Below are 25537 nucleotides of genomic sequence, written 5' to 3'. Positions count from 1 at the left end.
GAGAAAATTATTACATTATGCTGAAAGATCTTTTTATAATTATTATGAAAACAATTTTAGAATAACATACTGTACACTAATGAATCATGCACAATAGGACCAGAGACATTTATTACGGAAGTATGTTTTGCCATGTATGCCATCATTCTCCAGCAAAAATGTTATGAATTTATGGCTATTTCCTGTATAATAATACAAATAACTGTATAATTATAATTTTGTTTCTATATAAAGAAAATGTATCATTTTGTGTTGAGGCTAGTGAAACTGTTGGCGGGGAAAGTAAAAATGTAAAATGCTGGCCTTACTGTTGAACCCTGAATAGGGTCAGTTTTGATAACATGTAGTATTTAATGATTCAGATCTCAGATGTGCTTCAGTATCTGTTGAATAAACTACAGCAGATAACACAACAGTCTAAATTATATAAGGCTCTAACCTCATTTCCTGCTCCAGGCAGGAAGGTTTTGACTTTTATGGTTTTGCCTGGTGCTGGGAAAGGAGATTCCATCACACTCCTCATGAAAGGATACACCAATGCAGCTGAGATCCCTCTCCTCCTCTCCACTTCATCAAGGATCTGTATTAAATGAAAGATGAATAAGCTGATGGTAGAGCTGCTCGATTAATCGTTATAAAAAAAAAATAAAAAAAATCTCTGCCTACCTAAATGACAACAACAGGGCTCTGTCTATTAAACCTTTGACAAAATCATACTGGAACATCTGCGTTTGCGCTTATGTTTAGGAATGAAACAGTCTTTTCAACCACACAGTATCATTATTTACAATAATTCAAATTATCACAGAATTGCTGGGATAAAAGTTTATAGTTCAGATGTAAACGTGTGAAATGTCTGCTGTAGTGATCAAAAAGGGGTAAATAACCTTTTGAAAGTAACATGCTGCTTCAAATAATGACTGTGACTGTTAAAAATGTGTATTTGTCATTGAATCATTCATTCAAGAGAATCACTCAAAATGCTGATTTATTCAGTAATTAAACAAGTGAAGTATTTATGAGTGAGTAATTGAGTCATTCATTCAAGAGATTCATTCAAAAATGTTGAGTTATGCATATAACTACCGTTCCCAGAAGGAAAAAAACAATGTACAACACATGACTATGGGATATCATGCTTTTGAGGCATTTGCTGAAGACACTTTTATTCACACCTGAAAGGCCAACGACGCATGATGATGTGGACCAAGCCTCCGTGGCCAGTGAATAACAGGGCTCTCACACAGTCCTAGGCAATTTTTTGACTGTCCAATTCACCATGTCTTTAGACTCAAATGGAGGTTCACAGATAGCCTCCAGAACAACAATCAGGTCCCATGATGGCACCACTGATTTTGTAATGGGCCTCAGATGCCATACCCCTTTAAGGAACTAAATGCCAAGCAGGTCCGCGCTTGGCGCAGCACCATAAATGCCCTCATGACAGGCCAAAAGGGCTGCCAAAATTGTGTTGAAACTCAAACTCAAAAACTGCAATTGGGCATTGATATGAATATATATGAACATTGATAAAGATCTTCACCCAAACAAATCTTCAAATATGTGCCACTTCAACGCATATAGCCCTCTTGTCGGCGGTGACGCCCTAGCACTCTGTATTGTGGCCAGGACATTGATTGGGAGTAAACTAAATCAGTGTCAATCTCCTGACGCACTCTGTCTAGGGTGGGCTGTATCAGTTCAACTGCCGGAAACGCATTCAGTAGGGTTTTGGGCCAAACATGTGACAGGGCATCCACCCCCAGCGGGGCGCTGCTGTCTGTGATTGAAAAAACAGAGGGTGTGTGCCTTCTCTGCAGATGCAAAATGATCCACCTTGGCCCTGCCGAAACCGATTCCAGATCTGCGCTAGTATTCGAGGGTGCAAGCGCCACTCTCTGACCTGTGGTTCCCCTCTGGACTGCAGGTCTGCCCTACCATTCAAACATGCACTGCCCTGAGTGACTCTAAATGTTCACTAGCCCATATCAGGAGGGTCTGTGTCAGTTGCAACAGGGGAAGAGAGTGAGTACCCCTTTGTCTGTTTATATACGTCATCACAGTTGTGTTGTCTGTTCTGACTAACATATGTTTGCCCTGCAAGCGCTAAGCAAAGTGTTTCTGTGCCAGATGAACCACCTGCAACTCCAAATAGTTTATATGACACTCTTTCAGTGCTGTCGACCACTCTCCTCTTACAGAGCTCCACATCCATGTAGTGGACCCACATCTGTCATCACCACATAGCTCTGCCCAGAGGAATTCCTTCTGTCAACAGACCTGGGGTTCCCCAGGGGATCAGAGCTCGAATGCACGATGGCGTTATTGTGACTTGTCTGTTTAAATGCCGCGTGGCATTCAGACCAATGCTCAGAAAAGAGGAGACCCAGCCAAATGACTGCTATCATTGAGGCCATAAGCCACAGCAGTCTCAACACTGTAAGAAACCACACTCGCCTGCCCAGCTGAAAAAGACTCAGGTAGCTGCAAAAACCCTCGGCCCTCCGTACTGACAGCATAGCTGTGTTCTCTACTGAATCTATCTCTAAACCGAGATACGAAATCCACTGACACAGAACCGGGAAGCTCTTTTTGATATTTATTAAGAATCCTAGAGCTCATAAATGGGGGACAAGTGCTTGTGTTTGCAACACTGCTTGTTCCTGCATCCAAGAGCAGGTCGTCTAAATAAGCAAACACTCTCATGCCCTGATGACACAGCAGAGCCAATGCCTCTTCTGCACATCGTGAATATGTGCAGTGCTAGGGATAGCCTGAACAGCAGGACCTGAAATTCATATGCAGTCCCCTCAAAGGCAAACCTCAGGAATTTTCAGTGCCCTGGGTGGATTGTGATATGAAAATATGCATTGATCAAATCCACTGATGTCAAATACACAAAATTCTGGGTAAAGCAGCAGGTGTGTTCTTACCGCTATTTGTACAGGAGACAAATAGAACCTGCCAAAGCGCAAACTTTTCTGAATCGGGGAAGGGCAGGCCACTCCACCGACAGCTTTCCTGCCGCTCTCCAATACAGCTTAATGAAAGGATCCTCCATCACATCACTTCCATCCGCCGCCTCGGAGGGTGAGGGGGAAGCCGTGATTTGCCCCACTTGAAAAATGTCGGCAAAGACTTCCTAGCCCGCATCAAGCGAGACAGTTATCTTCATTACACTCAAAATCCTGATTAAACTCAGGATTCACCCACAACCTCCTTGGCTTCCACTCAGTAAAATGCCCAGAGTTAAATCAACTCTGCTCAGAGTACATTTGGTCCCTCTCTAAATAGTTTTAAGGTAACACTGAAACAGAGTTAAAGTTAATGAGATAATTAAGCAATTAATAAGGCTGTTCTTGTGTTTCTCTTTTCTTTAGTGATTCTGCTTGTTAACAGCAGGTGTTCATCACTAATGCACAATCATCGCTTAATCAATTGCTTAATTATCTCATTAACTTTAACTCTGCTTCAGTGTTATTTTAACACTGTTTAGAGAGGAACCATATGTACTCTGAGCAGAGCTGATTTAACTCTGGAGATTTTGCTGTGCACACAATCGTCCCAAGTCCCAGAGGCCTCCTCGAAAGCGGCTAGAGCCGGATCAGCCCCCATGGACAGAAGCAGACCGTGCCTGGCCGCTGCCACCGAATACATGCTCAACAAATGCTACACGCCGCTCAAGTGTCAAACGACAGAGTTGCCGGCAGTGCATACACGCCCCGGTGTTGGAGAGAGACAGCTTGCCATGGACAATCCCCAAACACACCAGGTAGTGCTCTTGAGTATCTTTTTCAGATAATAAATAACCACATCATAGGACAGGGGTGAGAACCATTGCTGTGTTTGAACATTTTGTGTGAGAAAAGCTTACTAGCCCTTCATTAGCAAAGCTAAACTTGTGCTAAAACGTTCTCTTTTCTGCCTTTTGACAAGAATCACTACCATGGGCTTTCCTTCTTGTAAAGATGTGGCGTGATGGTGTTTTACCAGCATGGTGAAGAGCTGAAGAAAAAAGGGAATGATGCATGCAACTGCATTTTTATGCTTTGGGCAGGTAACCCCGCTCATGTCGTCATGCGTCATTGGCCTTTCAGGCGTGAATAAAGGTGTCTTCAGCATATCCCATAGTCGTGTTGTACTGAGTGAACCGACTGAATGGGAACGCTGATTCATTCAGTAATGAAAGAAGTGAAGTGTATGAGTTAGTCAATGAATCATTCATTCAAACCATTTTTTAAATATTCATTCTAATTAATTAAACATTTAATTAAATTAAATTGATTGCAGCAATTAATATTCTGTCAGAACGCCTAGTAATTTACATGTTATTTTATTTAGTTGTCTGTTCAGAATATCTGGGAGAATCATGATCTCTATTTGAAACAAAAAATATCATGATTCTCAAATTATGTTGATGGAGAACACACCAGTGCTAAAAGGCATCACATGTAGATTGTAACACTGCTAGACTAGACTTATACACTAGACTTATACACTACAGAACAGTGATCGATTTCATGTGGTCTGTTTCTTTTTTCCTTTCATAATTGTGTATGGAAGTCTCTAGAATTCTAACCTGTCACTAGAAAGTCATGGTTTTCATCGGCTACACAAGTTTTTTTTTTTTTTTTCTTCTTTTTTTCCAAGATTGATGAAAACATGCAGTTCAGATTTCCACTGCAACTATGATAACTAAGGTTGGATCCAGGATGGTTTTATACTTCTTCCTTACTTTCCAATGAGTGGAAGGTGGAAGTGAAGGAAATAACAGTGGTTTAATAGGCTAGTGAGAAAGACAGATGTACTAAGTTGAATGTTCCTCAATGCCAGCACAAGCCTCGTTTCAGCTGTGCCCATGTCCCACAGCCAGAAAGACAGTGTGAAGGTGTGTCTGTGTGTGTGTGTGTGTGTATGAACAAGCCTGAGCTCACCTTGGAAAACAGGTTGAAACAGCCCAGTCGACTGATGACACAATACACTTCAGGAAGGCGAGGCCCTTTCCCACTCGGCTGCAGGTGCGGGGGGAAAAGATTACACAAGCAATTAAATCATCACTTGAAGTAACTGGGGGTTACGCAACACATGAAAGCATCCAGGTGATTTCAGTAAAATATGGTACTAAATCATAACTATGAGAGAAGAAATCAGATTTTAGTGGTATTTGCACCTACAAAAGTCGCTACAATGACACTAGGGTATTGTGGATGGTTGCCAGGGCATTTCTAGAAGATCACTTTTTAGACTATGCAGTTGTTTTGGGTGGCTGGGAGCCCAACCCACAAGTCTTTATGATATTCTGGTTCCTAGATATGGCTCAGGCCCTTCAGCACAAGTATATGGGATTGGTTTTATCACCTACTGTAGCGGAAATTACCATTCAAAAGTTTGAGGTGGGTATGATTTTTAAATTTTTTTTAAAGGATTCTTTTATGCTCAAAAAGGCTGCATTTATTTGAGAACAAAATGCAGTAAAAACAGAAATATTGTGAAATAATATTACAATTTAAATTAAATGTTTTCTATTTTAACATGTAATTTATCACTCTGATGGCAAAGCTACATTCATTACCTCAGTCTTCAGTGTCACATGATCCTTCAGAAATGATTCTAATAAGCTGATTTGGTGCTAAATAATTGATTCTTATTAATATACATGTTGAAAACATTTGTTCTGCTGCTTAATATTTTTGTGAAAACTGTGATACATTCTTTCAGGATTCTTTAATAAATAGAAAGTTAAAAGAATAGCATTTGTTTGAAATAGAAACCTTTTGTAACATTATAAATGTCTTTTCTGTCACTTTTGAGTTGCATTCACATTTAAGTTGATCACATTGATTAACAACTTGCTGACTCCAAACTTCTGAACAAGTGTAGATATCAGACTTCTCAACATATTGCATATTTTAGGCATCATTAATGTCAGTATAAAAACATTGTGGGGCTTGATAAGTATCAATAGTGATGGTCGGTTTAGCAAGTACCACTAAAATTAAGAGAGAGAGAGAGAGAGAGAGAGAGAACAGAACTTTGCTGCTCACAAAATTGCAGCTTGAAAACTTAAAAACCACATCAAAGGGATTTAGGTGAGTTAAAATGAGAGCCATAGTTTCATGCTGTTTAAATGGATTTTTTTTTTTAAAGCTTTTCTTTAAAACGTAATGGATGGAATCATTAAAATAATTACCCCCTTTAAACATTTTCATCCCACTCAACATTTTATGAACTATGTTTTAGTATTCAATTCATAACCTAAAGTTAAAAACATGAAATAGTGCATGGTACAAGTCTAAAATGGATGCAGAATGTCCAGTGTAAACACAGCACAGGTGCAGTTCCACAAAACGAATGAGTTGTCACACGCAATTCACTAAACAATCGAAAGTCTGGCTATTTTCTAGGAGTCCAACCAGGTTAGTGTCTCTCAAAACACACACACATACAAAGAATCCCATTCCTCTTGTCCATATTAGGTATGCAATTCTCCTCTGCTGACTTTTTACAAATGGATGATTAATTCAAGCATGTGGAGCTGGGTTCAAATCCTCAGGAATGCCGCCCTCATGCCAGCCCCTGGACTTCCTCCCTGCAGGGAACACAGTCAAAGACTTCTCTCCACTGGGCCATTCAGACGCTCAAAAAGACGAGCTGAGAAATAATAGAAGCTAAAAAATCCCACAAGCCAATAATGAAGCAAATCACTTTAAATCTGAAACTGAACAACACAAGGCCACATCTATAAAAGCAAGTTCTGAACAAGAAACAGCTAAAACTATTAACAACTACTAGAGAATATCAATTACACATTTGTCTTCTTTTATCTGCAGAACAAGCGTAAAGATGTATGAAATGCTTTAATGTCATTCTCAAACCACAGATAACCATTAACATGCACATTAATGCAAAACTTATGTATAAACCATAATAATAATAGTGTACAGAAAAAGCAGCACATTCAAAAAAAAAAAATCAAGAAACAAGCAGTTCACTACAACGTCCAAAAACAATAATCACCACAAAACTCAAAAGCACACAAATATGACCGATTCTTACGGTACAACGACATCTTTTGATGGTTTGCATTTCCATTCGTCTCCTGAGAAACTCTCATTAAACCGGAGGAGACACTTTACGAGAATCTGTTTCTTTTTGAGCACAAAAAAAGAGCAAACCAAACACTTACTCAAGTGACTGACCAAAACCTCTATCCATATGCTTGGCCTTTAATTACGTGTGATGCAATATACAGTATACGTAAGGTTATACTAACAAAAGGAGCAAGAAAAGCTTCCATAATATGATAAAAAGACTCACCAGAAGCCGTCTGCAATACCCAAAGCGTCTACTGCCATCTTCTCCGGTGAGCATAAAAGAGAAGGTCTCACTATAGCAAATCAAAGACAGCCACCATTAGTACCCAAACCCCCATGCAGATCAGGTGATAAGAAGAAAAAGTGTTTAAAACCACTTGAGAAGAAATGCAATTGAGACTGAAGACTTTGCCTTTGAGGCGTATCCTGTGGTTAGAAGACTTTATCGGGCAGCTAAGATGTTTGCAAAAAAACAAAGAACTTACTCAAATTACTGAGAGTTTATGACATGAGGTATTTGACTGCGAATACTTGCGGAAGTTTAAATTGAAACCGCAATGTTTCAGTTCAGTTGATGAATTGATTGTGGGATAGTGTTGTTCATAATGTAGTATAGAGTAGTGTAATATAGGGTGATTGTCTTGATGGAAGTGCCATTTCAACAAATCTCTATAAAATTGCTCTTGAAAGTAGCTTTGTTTTGTTGTTGCCCAAAATGTGTTTTGTGCTCTTAAATTTGCTATTAAATCTACAGTAAAACCACCAAATGTTGGAAATGTAGACATACAAGTAGGTTTGTATGATATTTTGGTTATCAGCCAATATTAGTGATTTATTTTTATCTTTTTAATGCCTTTATTCAGATAGGATAGTTGAAGAGTGGACAGGCAGCAAAATAGAAGGACCACAAGCCAGGATTTGAACTAGGGTTGGATGAAGCACAACTACACTACATGTTGGAGCAAGCTCAGTGATTTTTTTTATATTTCTTGGACGAATATTTGATATTTAATTGTGGATGTCATCATTTAGCACTAACTTAAAGGCCCAGCACTAGATTACATCTAAGACTTTTCAAAAGCACTGTTCCTATTTCTCTATTATATTATATCCGGGATTTTCTCATCGCAACTGTTAAATTTTCTCATCATGAATAGTTATTTTACATAAATATTTTAAAATGGACATCAAAATGTCATTGTAACAATTAATATCTTATCAATATTGGACATAATTTTAATATCAGTATAGAGGTCTGCAATCCCGTGCTGAGTGCAAATACGGGAGGGAAGATACTGATATGTGTGGGGGAAGCAGGAGAAAGAAATGAGTCGTGGGCCCCCGCAAAATATAATGATCTAATATTTGAAGCGTTGTGTGTTTAGAAATTGGAAAAAAAATGCCTATAGACCCCAGAACAAGACAGAATCTAACCGGACCAGGACTGAAAAATCAGTGTAGACCTCTTCGTACTGGCTTTTGTGGGCGGGAACTGGACAAAACCTGAAAGTTACTGATGGGTGAGGGATAAAGTCTAACATATTTTTGGAGCGGTACATAATCTTGCTCAATATCAGAGCATCCCTACATACAAGGAAACAGTGATACCTGTTGTATTCAGACACAGGGCTCCAGTCTTTGGCATCAGGGAAGCAGAATTGTGGGATAGCCTTGAGTCTCTGCTCAGCTTCCCTCATCTGTTTGGTGAGTCTCTCTAACTGTGAGGGTCAGATGAAAAGACCTGGTTAGAAATCCTTCCAATGTATGTACACAGTCTTTTTATAGTATCCCATTAGACCTTCATTACTAAGTCAAGAATGTACAGAATATTTTTCCACCCCACAAGGGGTCAATCCCCCGCTCTTGTCACCACCCATGCCATCATCAGAGTTCTAGTTTAGGAACACAATGACAGAGTTGACCCTCTGTTGGGCAGAGTGTCAACATACGTCAGCCTCCCAAGAGAACACAATCACTAAAGCAGATCTCAGTCAATTAAAAACCTATCTCTGTAACTAAACATGATTGCTATGGCAATGATTTCCTGCTTACACCACTTAATGTCAATACATCCCAACGATAAGAGCTCAAAGCATCTGTATTTTCAGCCATTATAATAAATATAATGGCATACAAAACTACCATTCAAAAGTTATTTAATAAAAATATTTAAATAATTGCCTTATATTGGAATATCTGGTAACACTTTACTTAAAGCTTTTATATATAATGCATTATGAATGTATTTTTTGTGGAAACTGTGATAAATTTTTTTCAGGATTCTTTGATAAAAGTATTAATGAATAAAAGTATTAATCTCTTTTTTTTTTAAATCTTAATGACCCTAAACTTTTGAACAGTAGTATACAAATCTGTTATCAAATATACAAACAACTACATTCCAACATCTGAATAAAAAACACTCAATATGAATGACATTCAGAAAGCAGTAAGGATTATATACAGTTATACATCAAGGCTTTATCCGGAAACTGTTTAACAGCAAATCTGTGAGAACTGATCCTACAGGAGGCCGATAAAAGGATCCTTAAACAAACACTGATGTATATCTGACTTCAGCTACATGTTGGTAGGCATCAGATGTTGTGCAAATGTCAAACAAACATAGTGTCTCCTCTTTTTTACAGAGAATATTCACCTTGGGGAACTGGTAGGTAACTTCTGGAGTATAAGAGTTTTTGGTGGGCTTCTTCTTCAGTGAGACCACCACAAAGTACTCAAAGAGCTCCCTTTCCTGCCACTCGATCAACTGCAGCTCCAGCGTCCTGTAACTGGGTGCACTTCGCAGCATAGACTGCAGCTTCAGTAACCTCTGAGTGTGGGCTGTGTAAAAAAAAAAAAAAAAAATCACATGATATCACAGGCAGCATATACAATGTGAAAGAACTGTGTATGTATATTGTGTGTACATGGTTATTTTCAATATAATGTTCATGTCTGGTAATAAGATTTCTAATGTAACAGACCATGTGTGGAGCTCATTTTCATATAAAGCTCATGCCCAGCGTTGGTATTGTTTACTAAAACTAAAACTAATAAAAATCATTATCGTTAATTGAAATAAATTTGAAATAAAATATAACTATTATATTAAAAAACAAAAAAAAAAATATATATATATATATATATATTATATATATATATATAAATGAAAGCCAATTCAAAATATTAATAAATACTAAAATAGTACATGAAGAATAGTAAAATAACACTGGTCAGGTTTGACATTTACTTGTGACAAATCACAGGGTCATGTGATGTCATTTGCTCAAAGGACAGAGTCTCTGAGCAGCGCGTTTAACTCAAACACACTGCCCTCTCAGCCATATGTGATGATCCCTCACCTTTGAACCTGTCATCAGAGTCGCTTTCACTCTCACTGTTGTCATCTACAAACAGAGAAAAGGTCAGGTTGATGTCAAAGGGTCAACTGACAACATTTTTTGGTCTGGACATGAACAACTGGAGCACATTCTGAGAGATTACATCACGGTAAAATCTTTACCTCTTAGAGACGCAGTTTCTATGTTTGAAAGTGAAAGCTTCTTTAGTCTCTTCTTGCCTCTTTTTGTACAGTAGATAGAGTTTATTCTTTGCACCACCTGACAGGGGGAAAAATGCATTTTAAGAAATTGAAAATGACTTTCAAACTGCCCCTTATGTACACATTTACCCTGGAATGTTATTAAGTTTTGAGGCTGCTCTGTCCAGATGGAAAAGTTATTGATTTTAGCTATCAGTGTGCTCCTAAAAGCCACTGGGACCACTCTATAGCAACTTGTAAAATGTCTGGAAAGGGAAAAACAGTGAAACTAAATCTTTCAGTCCTTCAGGGCATTTTTTTTTTCCATTCTTGAGAGTGATATGTGAACTTGAGCAATAGACTCTATGTTTTCTGTTTTTTTTGGACCCTGCAGCATGTAAACATTAAGGTTATGGGCATTACAATTGTGTGTGGTTGAAGGTGTTTTCCCTACAAAAACATCCAGGAGCAGTGGGAAATTAGCTGCAAGGCTGATGGATGTGTTGCACCTAGTTCTGAAGAACCAACTTTATCTCTAATGTTGGCAAAACTGTCTCAAAAACATAACGCTTAAAGTCTTTCAGTCCTTTAGGTGTTACCATTCACAGCATGCAAAGACTGCTACACAGACTGCTATTTGTGCATTCCCTATCTGGAAATCCATTTTCCATTCACCTTAAAGAAGGGTTTCCCAAAACAGTTTTTTTTTGAGTTGATGTAAAACTAACAATTAAATAATAAAAATTTAAAATTGAAATAATTAAAAAAAAATAAAACAAAAAAAGTAACCTTTACAGACATTAAATAACCATGAACAGGCAAATGTGTTGTTAAATTATTGATATATTACCTTAAAATCTCAGTTACTTCAACTAAATATTTTATGTCAAAGGGGTTTGACTTACAAAAAAAGTTAGCAAATCCCTGCCTTAATGAAAATAACAAAACAAAAACAAAGCAATGTTCAACTGCTTATTTCACTCCATTCTACCCTCACTGTTTACCTTGGGGACTCGTTTCTGCCTGTGGGAGGCCAAGGTATCGGTGGCAGGGTTCAGGCTGTCATCTAATAGGCCACAAGGGGAGGAAGGCATGCCCAGCTGGGGTAGCAGCAGCATGTCATCATGACTGTGCCTCTTAGACAAGCGGGATGTGCGCTGGCTCTTCCTGTCAGCAGGGCCTGGCAGCCGCAGAGACTGACTACTCGGTTTAGAGGGCAGCTGGTGAGAGGGAAGTTGATAAGAAATTAATCTTTTAGCATAGCTAAAAGGTGCAGACGTGTATAGTAAATTCAATATTTGTGCTCTTAAAAAGTGCATAAAAATACAGTACAATATATTGCAAAGTACTATACTAAAGTTACTAACAATATGGGGAATTAATGCATTAATACAGAGCATTGATTTCAAATAAAAATCATATTAACACAGCCTTTATTTTACACAGCCAAAGAAACTACCTGGGGAGATGTTACGGACTTCCTGTCCTGGGAGGTCCACATTCTGTTGAGTGAGTCCCGAGACCTCTCGGGTAACAGGCGGGAATTTCTGGCCAGACATCTCCTCACTGGATCTACATCCTCATATGGATTCTCTTTCTCTGTTTGTAGAAGAGAAGAGGAGAGAGAGAGAGAGCACAACTCAGACTAAAACCAAACACCAGCTGCCCAGGAGCCGACTTAAAAGGTAGCGAGGTAACATGTCTTCTTAAGGAGTGAGTGGGAGAGAGGCAAACTGATAGGGAAAGGGTGGGCAGAAGTTATGGAAGGCGGTGGAAAATGATAATGAAAAGAAGGAGACAGAGGCACCCAACGGGGCAGCTATTGAGTGCTGGGAAAGGATTATTCATGGAAGTTTACTGCAGGCGTGCTTGAAACTCAAGTGCATCGTCTCAAAAACAGTTTCTGTTGGACATAAGCCTTTGGACAGCATTCTGTCTCCTGAAATAAGGGCCAGTGATGAGTCAAGATAAGAGAATGCAGACAGTGCAGAACCCTAGTCTGACTCTGCACAGGACTCCATAATAACAAATAATATTAGAAATAATTTGAATCCAGCTTCTTCGACAAAATGTGTTGAGGATGATTTTTCTTTTTGCTAACATGTTTTCTCACGTAAAAGGGTGGATCACTCGCTCACCTAAGGATATAAATAAAGTTGTGCTTTCCCCTTTAAGAAACTTTGGCAGACTGATGGGCTACGAGAAGTGAGGACAGGGTGACCTGAATACGGGCCGTAAGAGGTTTCAACTCTAATGTGGAAGCACACTACCATTACATATACATACACTATCAATATTTTGGTGGAAACTGTGATATATTTCAAGATTCTTTGATGAATAGAAAGAATATAATAGAATATATAGAATATAATTTGAAATTAAAATCTTTTGTAATATTGTTCATGTTTGTACTCTCATTTTGATTAATTTAATGCATCATTGCTGAATAAAAGTATTCATTTATTAGTACATATTGGTTAAATAACCAGATGTTATGTAAGCAACACAGTTATATAATGAAATAATGAAGTCCTCTAATTAGAATCATTCTTTCCATGTCACCAGTTCCTAGCTGTCAAGACAGTGTAATGAAACCAAAGGTCTGAATACTGCCAGTTTCAATATGATGTAATAGAAGTTGTGCACACACAAAAAATAACTTTTTTCTGTTGTTTTCTTATTGTAAAACACTGGCATATCACACTTTTATCATGAAGTAATCATGCTAATTTCAGTTTGAAATCTGGATCTTGGCAGAGTATAACTTAAGGCTAAGATTTGATCTGTTCAGTTCATGTGGCATCTTGTCAAAGAAAACATTACCCCTTCTGCAGCCATTTTGTAATATGCCATATATATTAACACTTTTGCAAGAAAAAAAATTGTCAAAAGTGCCACCAAGTGAACTTGACCATAATAATCACAGCGTAGCTTCTTGTGAATAGCTAGATTGAAGGCAAATAACTACCATACATACAACAAACTACAGCTTGACCTCATGAGATGTACTGCTGAGATTTGCCCTAGTGCCATTAAGGCTGAGAGGCACAATGACAGGCCAGCAATTGCTCAGACTCAAAGTGCTCTGTGAGACTCCCAAACGAAGCAATGTAATGACAGCATGCTGGAGAAATGATATGCCTCCCTGACCACTCACATACAGGAGGGTACTAATCAACTTCTCTACTTACAGGAGCTCCACAAATCACACAGACAAAAGGAGAGAGAGTGGGCACTCCTAACCAAAACATACTGTGCTTCTGTTTACACAATAGGTTTTTCAAAGGAAAGGACATTGAGTGCTTTATGAGTGACTGAGAAGTACACAATGTCAGTATCAGACTACCAATAAAAGCAACACAGCAGATGCAACCATTTTGCGGTCTTCCCAAGAGCACCATGCAGTCATGTGAAATGAGGAATGGCCTTCACATGAAATAGCTTTGTGACGTGTAAACAAGCAGAAAGCGCTTTTTGTCTCAAAGAAAAGCCAAAAAACAGGAATGAATGAACTTTTTAATTTTGATTTCTCTTTTTTCATTTTAAATACTGTAAAGCTGCTTGCTGTAAAGCAATATATTGTTTAAAGTGGTATATAATTAAACTTGACTGAAGTGCGGTATTGCAGAGCTTGTGCAAACATATGCACATCACAAAGATCAGATGCTTCCTTAAAGGGTTAGTTCACCCAAAAATGAAAATTATGTCAGTAATGACTCACCCTCATGTCGTTCCAAACCCGTAAGACCTCCGTTCATCTTCATCTTCAAAACGTCATCAAAGTAGTCCATGTGACATCAGTGGGTTAGTTAGAAGTTTTTAAAGCATCGAAAATACATTTTGGTCAAAAAATAACAAAAACTACGACTTTATTCAGCATTGTCTTCTCTTCCTGAATCCTTTCCATTGAATTGATTCCATTGAATTGATTCCACTGAATTGATTCCATTGAATCCTTTCATCTGTCGGTGTTGGTAATGCACTTTTACGTCGTTGTTTTTGGCGATTAGGACATCCGCGACATGCACACTTACGCACCATTTTAAAAAATAGCTTGAATACAGCATGCGTCTCCCTCAGACTGTAAACGAAACTCTGGCGCATCAGAGACATCAGCAGCGCGCTGCGGTTCACTGAGGAGTCATGAACCCGGATGAACAACAGACCCGGAAGTGTATACAATGCTGAATAAAGTCGTAGTTTTTGTTATTTTTGGACCAAAATGTATTTTTGATGCTTCAAAAAATTCTAACTAACCCACTGATGTCACATGGACTACTTTGATGATGTTTTTATTACCTCTCTGAACATGGACAGTATACCGTACATACATTTTCAATGGAGGGACAGAAAGCTCTCGGACGAAATCTAAAATATCTTAAACTGTGTTCCGAAGATGAACGGAGGTCTTACGGGTTTGGAACGGCATGAAGGTGAGTCATTATTGACATAATTTTCCTTTTTGGGTGAACTAACCCTTTAACTGCTGTTTTCTCTCCACTGTCATTTTTATTGTGTTTATTTTGTTAGAGGAAAACCAGACAGTTGATGATAGTCATTGACTTTCATAGTAGGAAAAAAATTGCTACATCAACTGTCTGGTTATCAACATTCTTCAAAATATCTTCTTTTTCGTTCAATAGAAGAAAGAAACTCATACAGGTTTGGATTTTTTGGTGAACTATCCCTTTAAGGACTGAAGGAAGAAAGTAGCCTTTGTTGGAGACTGTATATCATTGTGACATGAAGCAATTTATCTCATTGTAAATATGACCTGGCCATCTGGAGATATTTGGCCAATCCATTATCGCTATATTAATGTGCATTGCATATGGGGGATATGGCATAACTGCCACCAGACGACACAGGCACTGTGCCAAAATGCAAAGTGAAAAATCCAAACTTTTAACCTAAGAGAAGGTTACAGGCTAACATATGCATTTCATAAATAATGTTTACGCTTTGAACTTTTGGTGATATTTCAGTAGAAAACAGGGCTGAAACCTTGGGTTATTTGGTGACAGCCTGTGAAAACAGACTATTTGATGTGCTAACCACAGCCCAGTGCTTCTGGAGACCACCCTTAGATGCCTCTGTCAGACTCTGTTACACCAATCTCAGCTCAGTGGTTAGAGCATAGAGCCACATAGAGGCCATATATTTCTCTGGAACTAATCAGCATTCGTAAAAATGCGCAACCACAATGCTTGATCCCACACCCGAGGTGTTCGCTAGAACAATGGAACCGTTGTCAGGGGGAAAAAGCTGAGAGTCACACACTTCTCAACCGCTAGAGACTCATGCACCGCCTGGACCCAGTGCTCATCATCATTTCTAGAACAACATGCAGCAAAGGCTGTTTTCTTGGCTGTAGAACTGACAATATGACATTTAAACGTCAAGCCAACCGAACCACAAACTTCTTTCAATTCGTTTGCCAACTGGGCACTTTTTCAACCAGACTCCTTTACAGCGCACCTGATGCCCTAGCCTCATCAGCAATAGCAAGACAGAGATTTACAGTCTGGCCACAGGGCAAGACCCACGAACACTGTAACAATGTCAAGCCCCTCAGGGTCTGAGCATTAGTGCATACAGACTATTTCCTGCCAGGAAGGAATTTCGCACATAAAATCAGCCAGTGCCACATGCCAGTACTTCATCACCTTCAGTAGACAAAAAAGGGAATTTAACCAGAGCTTGTGTGAAGAGTACACAATCAGCAAACAATAAAACGGTATGAAATTATTAAAAAGGTAATATAATTTAAAAAAAATAATATAAAAGTTTAAATACATAATAAAGATTTTTTTTAAATTAAAAACATGAAATGATAAATATGAAAAATAGGAAAAAATTATAATTTATGATATTATATAAAATAAATAAAGTATTATATAAAATAAAAATGTTGTTATTTTATATATTTTTATAAGTATTATATAAATTGTTTGAAATATATAATATATATATATAAATGTTAAATATTAAATATGAATTTAAAATATTAAATTATATATAAAAAAGATAATATTTTTAATAATAACCTACAAAATTTATGTTATAAAAAATAAAAATATATTAAATTTGATAAAATATGATAAACATTATAAATATAAAATAAATACTTTTATTCCATTATAAAATTAAATACAACTAATAAAAGGCTTTCCCAAGTCATTTTCATATTCATCAGTTACAACTTTAGCAAACAATCAAAATGAGCAGGAAGGATCTATCACCAACTGTTGGCTGTTCTTACCCACTATGTCCTCATAGGCATTCTCCTCGAGCGTGCTCTTGGAGCTGGGCCGACTGTGGTTCTCTGTGCCATTCTCTGTGGGTGAGGAGGGATATGACGAAGGCAGGCTGACAGCATCTTCTGACTCACATGATTCTCTAGAAACAAACAGAGATAAAGAAAAATCACAGCTTTGGACATAACTCTTGGTTAAGCAAACATCTTTCATTTGGACGATCACAATCAGGCAAGACCACCTGAGAAGACTAAAGTGTTTTCACTTATGAGGATCTTAAATGTGTCCAATCACTCAACAGTTCTTCTGGAAGACACCGATTATGATGATAAGCAACAAGAGAGGATTAAACAACGTGCTTGACCTTATATAGTTCTCACCTTTGATCTGATGGTAATTTCTTTTTTGTATGTAAAAGAAGCCAAAATGCATTTGCATGAAAATATACACACAATAACATGGTTAGAAAGCTAACCAAAAGTTGGAACCCCAAATTAGCACTTTGACATGACACAATCTAATTTCTTGCCTATAGACTCTAGGCCAGCCACAGGAATGACAAACATAGGCTCAAGTGCAGAGCAGTAGAAATGCTCCAGCACATGAGGTTCTTCATCACGAGAACCTGGCAGCTCTCCATACCCAGTAACTGGGCTAAACAATCCATGTGCCAAAGATCATTCACAAGGCCATGAGGAATATGAGCTATAAACAACATGGGAGCCTTCAAAAAAGCCAAAAAACCAGCACCATGAAGCAGTGTTATATCAACTTAACAAGAAGAGATGAAGCAATGTCTCTGAGGTCTTTGAACCTCCAAAAACATTTTTCCTTTCCTTTATTTCACTGGTGGGTTTTCTAAAAATGAACTCCGAAGTGTTTTATGGAACTGTTGAAGTTATTGCTAATGCTATTTTTGGACCTCTGAACTAAATTTGGAGAATTAAACATTAATAAGCATTTCCCATTGCAGCAGTATCAGTTTGAATCTCAAGGTGAAGATAAAAGAATGGAAAAAGATGCTGTGTGCCATACACAGAATAATTGTGTAACATTTGACATAGCAACAAATTCACCTAATATGGTAAAACTTTGGAGCCCTGAGAAAACCAGCATCTCCATGTTGATATCTGTTTGCCATCAAATGCCTGACAGGAACTTTCATTTTGCTTTCTTGATTTGAAACATAAGAATCTGTGAAACTGTAGAGGCCAATTCACTGTGAGAGACTATGAAGTCAGAAACAAAAGCCAATAATTCAAAGTCCAGAGCTATATCAACAAAACAAATGCTTGGCCTGTGGTCCTTATCCTTTTCAACATTCTTGGGACAAGTTTTATACACTTCATTATCCAAGAAAAATAAATGATCTCTTGTTCGTGGGGGAACTGACTAAGTGGAAGTACACAAATTCAGTGCTTCTCAGTCATTTTCTGACATGTTTTTTCTTTCTCCAAAACAAATCTGTCTGTCTAGTCTTTAGTTTGGACTTATTGGAGGTTTAAATCTAGATATTAGTGGGTCTGACACTTTTAAATAAAACACTCAATAAAACAACAGTACTATGATAAGTACTTCAACAATATGAGCAATGTAGACAACAAAAAAATTACACCATTGAATGAAGGGATGAGCTGTGGTGTTTCAAATAAAAGTTCACCTAAAAATGAAAATTCTGTCATTATTTACTCAAGTCTTTCAAAACCTGTAATTACTTAAGTCGATATTGACTGAAAATCTTCCCCTGCACTATAGCTCTAATATCTTATTCACATTCATACTGCACAAGAGCCAATGCTGTTTGTCAAAAATGGTATAATACGTTTGAATAAGTAATCTGTTAAAGTTCCCCTGTAGTCAAGAATCCCTTAAAACTCATCTTTGATCACCCAAATGACATATTTAAACTTTTTTTTCCTGTGAAAATAATTTCTTATTTCCTTAACATAGCTTAAATGTAACTTTACAACCTTGCTACATTTCATTAATTGATATGATTAGCCTTTTGCTTGACAACGTTATCAAACAGCTAATAATGTGTTGCTGGTGTTATGTCACACTCATAAAACTACAGTACATTCCTGTTCGCCATCTCAGAGTTAGACAGCTGCCTTCTAAAAACAGTATCCTTAGAAACGCTTTGAAAGTCAGCGAAGAAAGGCATATAGTTCATCATAACATCGTAAAATATATTATATACTTAATTCACCTGCTATATTGCTAAATGTACCTGATTTTTCTTATCAACAGAAAAATATATCGGGATAACCTGGCTTTTATTGAGATCCCCCTGCTTTGCAGCATAATTAACGACCTCGCCTCGCACATTCTCAATCAATCAATCAATCAATTTCAAACCACGTTTTTTTTAGAACTATCTTAGGTTCACTGGTGTTGACTGATGAATTTGCACATGGTTTGTCTTAAAGCACATTAAAAAAACACCACATAGACCAGGGGTGGGCAATGTCGTTCCTGAAGAGCCACAGTCCTGCAGAGTTTAGCTCCAACCCTGATAAAAACTCACCTGCCTGTAGCTTTCGAGTAACCCTTAAGACCTTGATTATAGGTTATGACTTGATTATGACTTGGAATACAGCACACAAGTCATATGGAATATAGCACTCCACTTTAATTACGATTTTTTTTTTTTGTCCTTTTGAAGATTGATAGACTATGGTGACTGTATGCTTGCAATGTACGGAAAAGATCAACTTAAATATTCTCCTAGATTTTGGCTGAAGGAACCTATTAAGCATCACAGCTAGTATCCAGACAGTTGTCAGTTTGATCCTCGAGCCATCACCATTGTGCCCTTGAGCAAAACACTTATCCCCAACTTGCATTGTATATCTATTTCATGATTCTTTCGATAAATTAATCTTCCAAATAACTACATACTACTATACTGACAGGCATGCCATTCATACAATGTGGAAGAGAATCATGATTCTCACCTATCTTGAGTCTTCTTTGGCAAGATTTCATCTATCTTGGAATTTCTCATTATAGCAGGTGCTGGTGTGGAAGGAAGTGGAGGCGGAGATTCAGTGGTTGGAGGTAGACCATTACCAGGCAACAAACCTTTGTGGTTCCGGTTTGCATCATACTCAAATGTTCGTTTGGGTTTGGGCAAAGGGTTCACTGTAATTCCTGAAGAGTCCTGTACCGTTGGGAGTTCTGGGCTCTCTGACCTGGTAGAGCTGATGCTGAACCTCTGCTTGAGCTTAGAGAGTCTGTCAGCTTCGGGTTCGGTGGCCACAGAGCAGATGCTGCTCCGCTTGCTGCCACAAGTGCTGTCCAAGTCCTCGGTCCCACTGAAAGTGAAAGACTTCTGTCTGGACTTGTCAAGGCCGTAGCAATTGCTAAGATACTGTGGTGGAGATGAAGAGGGACTTTCCTTTAATGCCTGTTCAATTTTTTGAATGCGGCTGAGCACGGCTGAAGTCTCTTTGCGTGCCGATAGCGTGCGGAGGAAAATCCCTGAGGACTCTGTCTTGGAAGGCCTTTTCTGGAACCTTACAGGAGCTTCTCGATCCGATACATGCTCATCTTCCTCAGTCTCAGGGTAGGAGCACTCGGAAAATGCCGTGCTCATCCTCCTCACGCCCTTAAAGTCAAAGGTCTTCTCGCTGCAGGGTGAAGATAGCAGACTTGGGCAACCCTCGCTCCCACCTCCAGGCCTCTTCTCCAGACAAAGGCTCATCCTAGGCAGAGCCGCCTTCCGACCCTCCCATTCCGAGATCTTTTTGCGTATGGCGATAGATGAGGCACAGGTCCCCGTACAACTAAGTGAGAGTGTGCGCTTGTGCCCAAGCTTGGTGGTAGGTCCTACTGAAAGAGTACTCCAGCTGAGGGGTCCAGTATTCAATCCATCCCCCACCGGGGGGGTCGGTTGTGGCTGGTTCTCCTTCTGATCCTGGTTATCGCTGCTTGGTGGCTTATGGATGGTGAGCGTCTTGTCCAGACAGCTAATGCTCCTAGATTTGGAGAGCCTGCTTTGACATTCAAAGTCAGTGGAGAGAGAGGCACCACTTCTCAAGCTGGCGGTCTTACAGCTCCAGTTCTTTTGGGTCCAGAGTTTAGCGTCAGCTTTAGCGTACCTTCCCGGCTGACTGCCGTCCTCACTGCCAGTGAGATGAGAGGAACCTGGCTCTTTTCCAGTAGTAAGAATTGGAGGTGTGGACACAGATTGACACCTGAAACAAGAGTAAATCAGCAGAAAGAGTAAGAAACCCTCCAATAAAGTATGCTTGGCACAGAAGAGTGTTATATCCTCAGACAGTTACTATGAATAAGAGAACAAAAAAATGTACAACAAAATGTGTTATAATCAGAACAAGTAACATAATACTGCATACATAGTAATGCAAAAGGAGAACTTTGAAACCGATTTCAGATAAAAGAAAATGTCAGTTATGTCTAATATGAGAAAGAACAACAACAATCATAAATGACATAAATTTGGAAAGCCAGAATAACAAATCATTCCACACAATAATTTTGAAGAACATTTATATTGACCTCCCAAACAAACAAAAAAACATTGAAACTTGAGGGATATAAATGAACTCACCCTCACTAACCCACTAATTTTTTCTTAGCTGTATGTCCTCTGTAGTAATGGTTTCTCTTTGCCTACATGTCGACCTCAGCTTCCTCATCATTCTCAGGCCCATTGTTCACTCAGCAAACAGACGCTGCTCACTGCTGAGCAATGAGATTAAAGACCCTGCTGACCTCATTTCAGTCTCCTCAGACACACAAACACTTTCTCATCCACCTCAAAATGCCACTCATAAGCTTCCAGGAACTAGAATTTGACTTGGCCCACACCTCTGTGAAATTGAGGCACGCAGATCTGATGTCACAGCAGTGGTTAGAATAACAAGTGGAAGCTGGGAGGAAGCCAACAGTATGATCCAGGGTGCAGGTTGAGACAGATCAACCAAAAACCTCATCATAACGCCCTTCCCAAGAAAAAGGGAAGACAAACGCCATGCCACCTGCAGTCTCGCTGGTGTTGCATGGAAATTAGTGTACAGTCAGTCCCCCACATTCACAAAATACATCACCACCAAATATTACAAGCAGACACATCACATTGGTTGTCTGTAGAAACTTGTTGCACAGAAACCCATTGTTCCCATCTTTCACAGATCAAATAAATTTTACGTACCAAACACAGTTTTGTTTTAAATGATCAAAAGGTTCACCCACTATATTCTACATTATCATATTTGGCTTTCTCTACTTTAGATGGTAAACAAGTATTTAATATAAACATAAAAACGTACACACTACTGTTCAAAAGTTTGGGTTAGTACGATTTTTTAAAATAAATTAACATATTTATTCAGCAAGGACACATTAAATTGTTCAAAAGTGACAATAAAGCCATTAATCTATTTCACATTAATGCTGTTCTTTTATCATGGCTTAAAAAATATTAAGCAGACCATCTGTTTTCAATTATATTATGGTATCTTCAGCTGTATTAAATCTTCAATCATTACTGGCAGATTTATTTACATAATGAACTTGTATTACTTAACTTGTAGTTATATTTATTTCTGAAGATAAAGCTCTTTGCATGAAATGGTGACAAGAAATTGTCATATTTGAGTCTGACTAATATATAATGTGTTCTAAAAAAAAAAGTGAAAGTGACATGTGAAGGCCAAGTATGGTGACCCATACTCGGAATTTGTCCTCTGCATTTAACCCATCCAAGTTAGTGCACACACGTGAGTAGTGAAAACACACACACACACACACACACACACACATGTTTGTTTTTGTGAATTGTGGGGACTTTCCATAGACTTCAATGCATTTTACACTGAACAAACTGTACATTCTATCCCCCTACCCTGCCCCTACCCCTAAACCTAACCCTCACAGGAAACTGTGCAAACTTTTACTTTTTCACAAAAACTCATTCTATATGATTTATAAACCCATTTACATTGTGGGGACCGCTGGCTGGTCCCCACGATGTAGGTGAACTCAGGTTTATATTACATCATGGGGACATTTGGTCCCCACAATGTAATATAAACAAAAGCACACACACACACACACACACACACACACACTGTAAACCGTGGACACACACCTGGAGCAGTGGGCAGTCATTTTTGCTGTGGTGCCTGGGGAGCAATTGGGGGATAGGTGCCTTGCTCAAGAGCACCTCAGTCATTTCCTGCCGGTATTGAGAATCGAACCTTCAGGTTACCAGTTACACTCTCTAACCATTAGGCCATGACTGCCTAAAGCTTGAGGTTCAGCCATTACAATGGATCCCCGGCTTGAGAAAAACATTCTAATCCTGGATAATCAAAGGATGGACAGATGCCAAATCTGATAAAAAGAGATGGAGGATATTGTTTAAGAGGACAATCTTTGCATCAAGGCTGTTATTAATAGCACAAATAACTTTTAGAATCTTTGTTCAGATGTTTTTTATAGAATAACACAACATATCTAAAAATACCTTCATGACTGCCTGGACCAAGACTCCAACAAAACATAAGTGAAACATAGGCTCATGTAAAAGCCTTTGCTCAAAGGAAAGCATCAGTTTGAGAATTCTTTCATTGAGCCCACCATGAGTTTGTGCCTGTGGTCTGACGAGGTTCTCAGAGAGGCCGGACAGGGCCAGAAAAAAAACAAGACCAGTTCTGGGGAAGCCAGCTGGTCTGGCCACACATGGACTGAGTGGGATGCCAGAGCTGGTTTGGCTCGTCCCGGCTCTTGAGGGCAATGTCAACCACAGGCCATTTCCTGTTGGAGAGCTTTGCCAGGATGGTGAAACTATGAGGTTCCAGGAACACACATCAAAAGAAATATGTCAAGCCAGATCCAGTGGGTTCTCCACCACAAAAATGAGGATATTTCATCTGTGATTGAGTTATTTTTTCAGCTATTATCTTTGCTATAAAAAGGGCATATTCTCAGTGCAAGGCCTACCTACCGCCACCCTCATCTGACATAAATCTGCTTCTTCAGCATTCTCCTTTGCTTGAGATTTATAGCTGAAGCCGTAATATCTGGGAAGAGTGGCTAGCAGAAACTATGCCATCATTTTCCACCCACACTTCTTCACATAATTCACAATTTCCTTTGGTAAATATCTCTGACATCAGAGAGTGTTCAAAGGTAATTATGAAAGTAACTCCTCTCACTCTTCAAAGACTGTTCATTCTTCACTTGTTCTGATAGCAACTGCAAAGCTCCATAGTTAAGCAAAGGCCGCAAATACAACAAAGCCTCTTTTCTAATCAACTTCCTGGCTTTTACTCATAACAAGGATGTTTACTTTAGCTTTGTATACAACAGTTGGGCCTATGAGGCATTGATGGACTCGTGTGTCTATTTCAGTAACTCAATTATGGATAAAAGTTTTGGTTATCTTAAGCAACCGTTGCCTATGAATATTTAGATGTTTTACCGTTTTTCTAAATATAAAACCAAACAATATATAGAGCTGTCAAATCTACCAAATCTAACTATGCATATACAAAATAAAATCTTAAATGAGAATTGCAGCAAAAACAATAGTCCAGGGGCCGTATTCACAAAACATTTCATCTTACCACTAAGAGTTCCCCTAAATAGCAGTAAAAGTTCTTAGCTAAGAGTTTTCTCTTAAAACCAATTCACAAAGCTGCTGAGACCAACTTTTACTGAGGAATAGACAGAAGTCTTAAGCCAAGAGTAAGGGCGGGGTTGACCTTGTTGCTATGGAGTATACATACAGTGATTGGCTGATGGGGGAGGAGTCAGCGATTTAATCATAGAAATATTGTGGAATGAGGTGTCATGTTACCATATTCAAATAAAGGTTTTAAAATACAAATCTTGCCATATTCAAATAAAGGTTTTAAAATGTAGGCCAAGTGTCACTAATTAAACTAGTATACACGGTTAATTGTCCGCCTCTTGGATGTCTGCATCTCAAGAGAATGCAGAATTCAAGAGACAAATTATGTTTTATAAACAAAGTTTGGGAGGAACACATTCAAACTGTCTTTTTAATCAGCATGAGAAGAGGAATAAATACACAGACGAGAGCCGATTCGCCTATAGTTACTTTGACAGTTTTCTGCATCCCTCCGCCACCCCGTCCTTCACTCTCGGCTGGGGATACGGGGAGAACTTTGGGTTTGGGCTAAATTCCAAGCTCGGAGCCTTCTATCACCTTGGACAGCACACCAAATACGCTTATTATATATTTTATTACTCTATTCAATCATTGAAGTGTGAACTCATGAAAACCACTGCCACAGGTAATCGGACAATATTTATTTATTTGTTAAGGATTTATTTTTGGCGCCTCATCGTAGATTCAAATCTATTAATCAAAATGTATTGCATTTATGAAGAAAAAGTTCAGCACCCAAGGCTCTATCACTATTCCCTCAATGGTGTTCAGTGTCTTTGGGTGGATTAGGACAGTTTGTGATTTGGTCTTAGTGACTTAGGAGTCCTCTTGACTACTCCTAACGTTTCACAGATTTAGGAGCTAGTTTTAGTGCTAAAATGCTTTGTGAAATACTCTCAGAGCAAAAATTTAGGAGTCCTAAAATTAGGACTGACACGCCCATTATTTTTAAGAGTTTCTCCTAAATCGGCACGTT

At 38.6% G+C, this 25537-nt stretch overlaps 1 protein-coding gene across 3 annotated transcripts in view; it reads right to left on the bottom strand.

The window, feature by feature from the left end:
* Positions 1-25537, bottom strand: part of dennd2b (DENN domain containing 2B) — a 65329-nt gene that overhangs the window by 14977 nt on the left and 24815 nt on the right. For 2 of the 3 annotated variants that reach the window (XM_067399597.1, XM_067399596.1), the window contains exons 3-13: positions 19853-21094; positions 16901-17037; positions 12098-12237; positions 11643-11858; positions 10621-10717; positions 10460-10504; positions 9754-9938; positions 8703-8812; positions 7318-7387; positions 4935-5012; positions 440-580 (exon numbers count right to left, since the gene is read on the bottom strand). In XM_067399597.1, coding sequence (XP_067255698.1) covers positions 440-580; positions 4935-5012; positions 7318-7387; positions 8703-8812; positions 9754-9938; positions 10460-10504; positions 10621-10717; positions 11643-11858; positions 12098-12237; positions 16901-17037; positions 19853-21094 — 2461 coding nt within the window. The remainder of the gene's footprint in view (positions 1-439; positions 581-4934; positions 5013-7317; positions 7388-8702; positions 8813-9753; positions 9939-10459; positions 10505-10620; positions 10718-11642; positions 11859-12097; positions 12238-16900; positions 17038-19852; positions 21095-25537) is intronic. The other variant, XM_067399598.1, reaches the window with a different exon arrangement.

The sequence above is a fragment of the Chanodichthys erythropterus genome, chromosome 11 (genome assembly GCF_024489055.1).
Source record: "Chanodichthys erythropterus isolate Z2021 chromosome 11, ASM2448905v1, whole genome shotgun sequence".
Lineage (NCBI taxonomy): Eukaryota > Metazoa > Chordata > Actinopteri > Cypriniformes > Xenocyprididae > Chanodichthys > Chanodichthys erythropterus.
This window is presented reverse-complemented; position numbering and strand designations above follow the sequence as displayed.